The sequence below is a fragment of the Natrix helvetica genome (genome assembly GCF_964273705.1).
Source record: "Natrix helvetica genome assembly, chromosome: 14".
NCBI classification, from domain to species: Eukaryota; Metazoa; Chordata; class Lepidosauria; order Squamata; family Natricidae; genus Natrix; species Natrix helvetica.
The window spans coordinates 8,126,119-8,131,760 of NC_138564.1; the positions used below are offsets into that span (position 1 = coordinate 8,126,119).

General features: G+C 46.5%; 1 protein-coding gene across 1 annotated transcript; it reads left to right on the plus strand.

Annotated features, from left to right (window-relative positions):
- Nucleotides 1–1,607, plus strand: CLDN5 (claudin 5). Its single transcript, XM_081966795.1, has one exon. The coding sequence runs from the start codon at nt 200–202 to the stop codon at nt 866–868; it is 669 nt and encodes a 222-aa protein (XP_081822921.1). The 5' UTR covers nt 1–199; the 3' UTR covers nt 869–1,607.
- Nucleotides 1,608–5,642: the final 4,035 nt, after the last annotated feature.

Sequence of the window (5,642 nt, forward strand, 5' to 3'; positions counted from 1 at the left end):
GCATCCTTTGCGCATCAGCCAAGAGAGAAAGTTTGAAGCGGACAAGCGGAGATTTCCCGACGGGTAGCAGGAGAAAGGGAAGATCGCAGGGCGCCGCTTTAAAGTGGAGATCGACGGCGAGAAAGCCAGCCGAGAGAGCAAGGCACACCCGGACACAGACTCACGCACGCAGGCAGCGAAAGGCGTTTCTTGGACCTGGATGGCTTCTACCGGGGTCCAGCTGCTGGGCTTGACCTTGTCCGTGCTGGGCTGGGCGGGCTCCATCCTAGTGGCCGCCCTGCCCATGTGGCAAGTCTCGGCTTTCATCGAGGGTCACCTGGTGGTGGCGCAGACCACCTGGGAAGGCCTCTGGATGGCCTGCGTGGTGCAAAGCACCGGGCAGATGCAGTGCAAGGTCTTCGACTCCATCCTGGCGCTGAGCCCGCAGATCCAAGCCGGCCGGACTCTGATGGTCATCGGGGCGGTGCTGGGGCTGGTGGCCTTGCTGGTGACGGTCACGGGAGCCCAGTGCACCACCTGCCTGCGCGGGGCCAAGATCAAGGACTGGATCGCGGGCATCGGAGGCGCCCTCTTCCTCGTCTGCGGTTTACTGGTGCTGGTGCCCCCGTCCTGGTTCGCCAACACCATCATCAGCAACTTCTACGATCCCAACGTGGAGCCCTCCAAGAAGCGGGAGATGGGCGCCGCGCTGTACCTGGGCTGGGCGGCCGCCACGCTGCTCCTGCTGGGGGGCTCGCTCATCTGCGGAGCGTCGGCTTGGAAGGACGACAGCGCCAGCTTCCCGGTCAAGTATTCGGCTCCCAGGCGCTCCGCCGCCCCGGTCTCCAACGGGGCAGGAGGAGAGTACGACAAGAAGAACTACGTCTGAGAACTACTCCGTCCGCCTTAAGGGATTTTGGTTGTTGTAAGAGCACCGTCTGCCCGTCGCGGGGCCGAGGGAAGAGTTGGCGGAGGGGGAAGAGGCGAGGGGATGGCTGGTCCTCGGATTAAGACCTTCCTCCTCGCTTTTGTGACTTCAGGGAGGGGAGGGACTATGTGGGGAAACAAAACAACAGCAAGAAGAACAACAAAAAATAATAATGGAAAATTCACACCCGAGACTCTTCCTTTTGCTTTGAGAATCCTTCTCTTGTATGGACTTCGAATTGTATTCGCCTTCATTGAGTGCCTGCCTGCTTGGCTTTCTTTCTTTCTTCAGTGGAAGCGCCTGGGCTTTTCCAGTTTTGTAAAAGTTAGTTCTTAGATTTATTGCTAAGTATTTTCTTAGTAAGGGACGTGGTGGTTCAGGGGCTAAGACGCTGAGTTTGTCGATCAGAAAGAGCGACAGTTCGAATCCCTAGCGCCGCATAACGGAGTGAGCTCCCGTGACTTGTCCCAGCTTCTGCCAACCTAGCAGTTCGAAAGCACGTAAAAAATGCAAGTAGAAAAACAGGGACCACCTTTGGCGGGAAGGGAACAGCGTTCCGTGCTCCTTTGGCATTGAGTCCTGCCAGCCACATAACCACGGAGATGTCTTTGGACAGCGCTGGCTCTTCGGCTTTGAAACAGAGATGAGCACCGCCCCCTAGAGTCAGGAACGACTAGCACACATCTGCGAGGGGAACCTTTACCTTCCCCTCGCAGATGTGTGCTAGTCGTTCCTGAATGTTTTTCACAGGGGAATCCAAAAATCAGAGGTTGATGCTTGTCTGAGATGAGGGAGGGATGGCTAATCTTGTAAATATAAGTGGGGTGTGTGTGTCCTCTGACTTTGAAGTGTATTCTGCGGAGACGATCAGAGAGAGTTGTGTTTCATGCGTAATGTGAGGGTGTGAGAGGTGGGTACTTCTTCAGGAAGTTTGTGAGCCTGCACCGGTTTTTATGGAATTTTATTGGGGTAGGGATGTGCTCTTCCATTTCTAAACTTTCCTTCTTTTCCTATCACTACTTTTATTTTTGTTTTTCCCCTTCCTTCTCTCTCTTTATATCGGGTGAAACATCCGTTGAACAAAATTAGAAATGACTCGGCATTCAGAGCTGCCTATTTTAAATAACCATGTCTTACTTTATGGCCGTCGTTAGGTAGCTGTTTCTTTTATTGTTTCTCCTCTAAAACAGATTTTTATTCCAAGAAAATTTTCTGCCTTCTTGTCGGTCTTCACCAGGCCAAACATCAAAGTTAGAGGGTTTTGCAATTGTCTGTGCTCCATTGCGCTGCCTTGTTTTTAAATGATGTAACTCTCACCTTTAAGTTATGGGATAACTCGATGAAATTTGGACTGGATGTTTTGTTTCCAAATATCTGTTTCAATATTGACTTTTTATTTTTGTGTGCCAAATAAATATCCACCTCGAGGTTTTAAAATCCAGTCGAGAACGTTCTGTTTGTCAGTTTCCAATTCAGAGTTTGCCCTGCTTCTCTTTCCGTTGGTAACGATCAATTTTTAGTTCCCTTCAGTGGATTTGGAGCAGGGATAATTCTGGTACTGTATTTTTTATTATTATGATTTCACAATGTAACTTAAGAAAACTGAAGTCTTCATCAACAGGGTTCTCAAATCAAAGATTGTGGTATATATTCTATATACAGTAGCTGCTTATTTATAATACATATATATATATATATATATACATGAAATGATAATATGTCTCCTTATCATGTGTTCAGTGTGGTTATCCATAAAGAACATGACTTGTTCAGAAAGCAAAAACAAAAACCGAACAATATTTTTTTCTCAACTCTCTTCCTGCTTTTGAAGTGTGTATTTTCAATGTTATTTGCTGAACCTTTTTTTTAAATGACTGATTTATTTTTTAAAAAGCCTTCCATCACTGTAAAGACTAAGGCTCTTTTAGTATGATTAACTGGGGAAGAAAATATTGGCAAGAGGCACAGCTGTGAATAGCCAGGTATTTGGAGTGGGTGGGAGATATTTTCTTAGCCCACTGTCATTTTCCAGATGTTTCCAGCCTGGACTTAAAAATATTGGTTTGGTTTCTAGGTTTGGGTGCTTGCATGAGATGATAAGCTCAACCCAGCGAGAAAAAAGCATCAGACATTTAGTTTTGAATCACTAAGGACTTTATTGGGAAACACATTAGCACTTCTTTCTATCCAAAAAGAATCATTCTTGTGCATTTCTGCTCTTTATTTCTCCCTGGTCCTGCAGCTCCCTTCTTTTAATTAGATGGCCTATGATAGGAAAATATTAACGCATCCGAGCACCTTAAAGATTACAGGTAGTCCTCAACTGACAACCACAATGGAGACCAACATTTCTGTTGTTAAGCGAGTCACTTGTGAAGTGAGTTTTGTCCCATTTTACGACCTTCCTGGCTTCGGTGGTTAAGGGAATCATTGCCGTTGATTAGTTAGTCACCTGGTTGTTAAGTGGAACTGGCTTCCCCATTGATTTCCCCACTGTGGGCCAGTCCTTTGCTGTTTCCAGGACGGCCCCAGGGGTCAGATCTAAGTACCCCGCGGGCTGAATCCGGCCCTTGGGCCTTGAGTTTGACGCTCCTGCTCTATATTATGATCTCGGTGGATTAAGATTGAATGAGTTTTGGCACCTCAAGAAGTTACGATTCATATCTCAAGTCCCAGTTGATCAAATTTACAGCTCAGGATAACCTTCGAAATTCAGTTGGAGTATATAATTGCCCAGGCGAGAATATTTGGAAAAGAAGCAGGTGGGTTAAGGCTGGATATCTTTGGGACACACACACACACACACACACACACACACACACACAGTTACCCCCTTCTGTGAAGTTGCATGGCCATTTACTTCTGAAGCAGGTACCCATTTGAAGACGGTGATTACATGGTGATTTTCTAGCCGCACAAGGCTCTGATGAGACACTCCTTCTGTCAGAAGAGGTGTCCTGCGCAAGAGTTAAACCCCCTCCCTCTATTTTACAAGGTGGAGCTTGAGAAAAGTTATTTTGCTTATTTACGGCACCCTTAGCAACGAAAGCATCTTCAGGAAAGAAATGAACTCAAAACCCAACTGGGGGCATTCCAGACAAGAGTCTTAGCATGAGGAACGGGCCAGTTTGAGGCCCTGTTCTGCTATGTTTGTCCCACTCATTGGGAATGGCCTATAACAGGGGTCTCCAACCACTGGCTGGGGAATTCTGGGAGTTGAAGTCCTCCAGGCTTAAAGTTGCCAAGGTTGGAGACCTCTGGCCAGTGGAGGAATACAGCCAGTTCGCACCAATTTGGGAGAACCGTTTGTTAACTTTCTGAGCAGTTCGGAGAACCAGTTGTTGGGAGAAATCTCCTTCCAACAGCCTTTGGTTCCCCCCCACACCCATTTTACAGGAAGGTATTCAGACAGAAATCAGTTTTCCATGCTGGCTCTGGCTATCATTGTGTATTCCCCCATTTCTAATCTAAGGATTCATATTTAGGGCAGCTTTTTGCAAGCAAAGAAGCTATTTGTATTTTTGTCCAGGTAATCTTTGCCTTTCAACAGTTCATTTAGTGACTATTCAGGACCATAATGGCCCTGAAAAAAAGTGACTTATGATTCTTTATTTCACACTTATGACGAGTCCAGGTGAGGCGAAGCGCCCCTCAACGTGCGTGGAGTTGGCCACGCCCACCCAGCTGGCCATGAGAGCAGAAAACCGGTTGTTAAATGATTTGAATCCCACCACTGCTCCTGGCCTATAACATGTTTTCCGCCCCTCTAGCTGGAAGGCTGGACTTCCTGTTGGGAAGCTGCATTTAAAACAAAAAATAGATTTCACGAAGGATGGCGAATCTATGCGTCCCAGGATCCAATCTAGTGTTGGTCACCGAGACGGGAGGTTTTGTCTTTCGGAGCGCATCCTCAGGGAACCTCCCTGTAGGATGGGCTCCAGCACGAGTCCGAAAGCTTGGAAGACAGAACGTCTGGTTCTGGTGATCGACACTAGGTTGGAATCCTGCAAAAAAAAAAAAAAAAACCCCACCAAAACATTTATTTCAGAGTTAATCACAATTCCTTGCTTTCGCTCTCGTGACAGGCTGTTTCCGTCTACCAAGCGTACTAAATAAACATTGGGATTTTTCTTGCAGGTTATTTTCAATTTCTTTTCCTTTTCAATCACACGTTCCTTAATGAAAGGTTAAAGTTATCCATGAAAGGGTTTAACCGCATCCTCCAGCTAGTCCAGCAAATCCAGCTCAAACCTGCCTGTTCTATGACCAGGAAATGCAACAGTCACCAGGCGAAGGAAAAAGGAAATAATAGGTCATTTTTTTTCTCGACAGAATGTTTAGGACAGCATTTCCCCTTCCGTTGTATCGTAATGCTGATGTATTTGCCATTCCTCGTCTGGGGGGCCCTTTGTTTTGCTAGAATATAGAGCAATATAAAGAATTGGATGGGGAGTTTTCCATATCACCTAACGGGACTCAAAGGAGCTCGTAATGAATGCCACGATAAGCACGTACATAGGACAATGCAGGTTGGCTTTTCAAGGCAATTATGACCCAGATTTTTATAGACTCTGGCCCCTTCTTGAGATGCCCAAAGGGTTGAGTTTGGTTATGTGGCATCAAATTGATTTTACTCTTAGTGAGCACATAGATTTTCAGCTATATTTTATAATGATGTATAGGATGGATGGATGGAAGGAAGGAAGGAAGGGGGATGAAATGAAAGGAAGGGAAA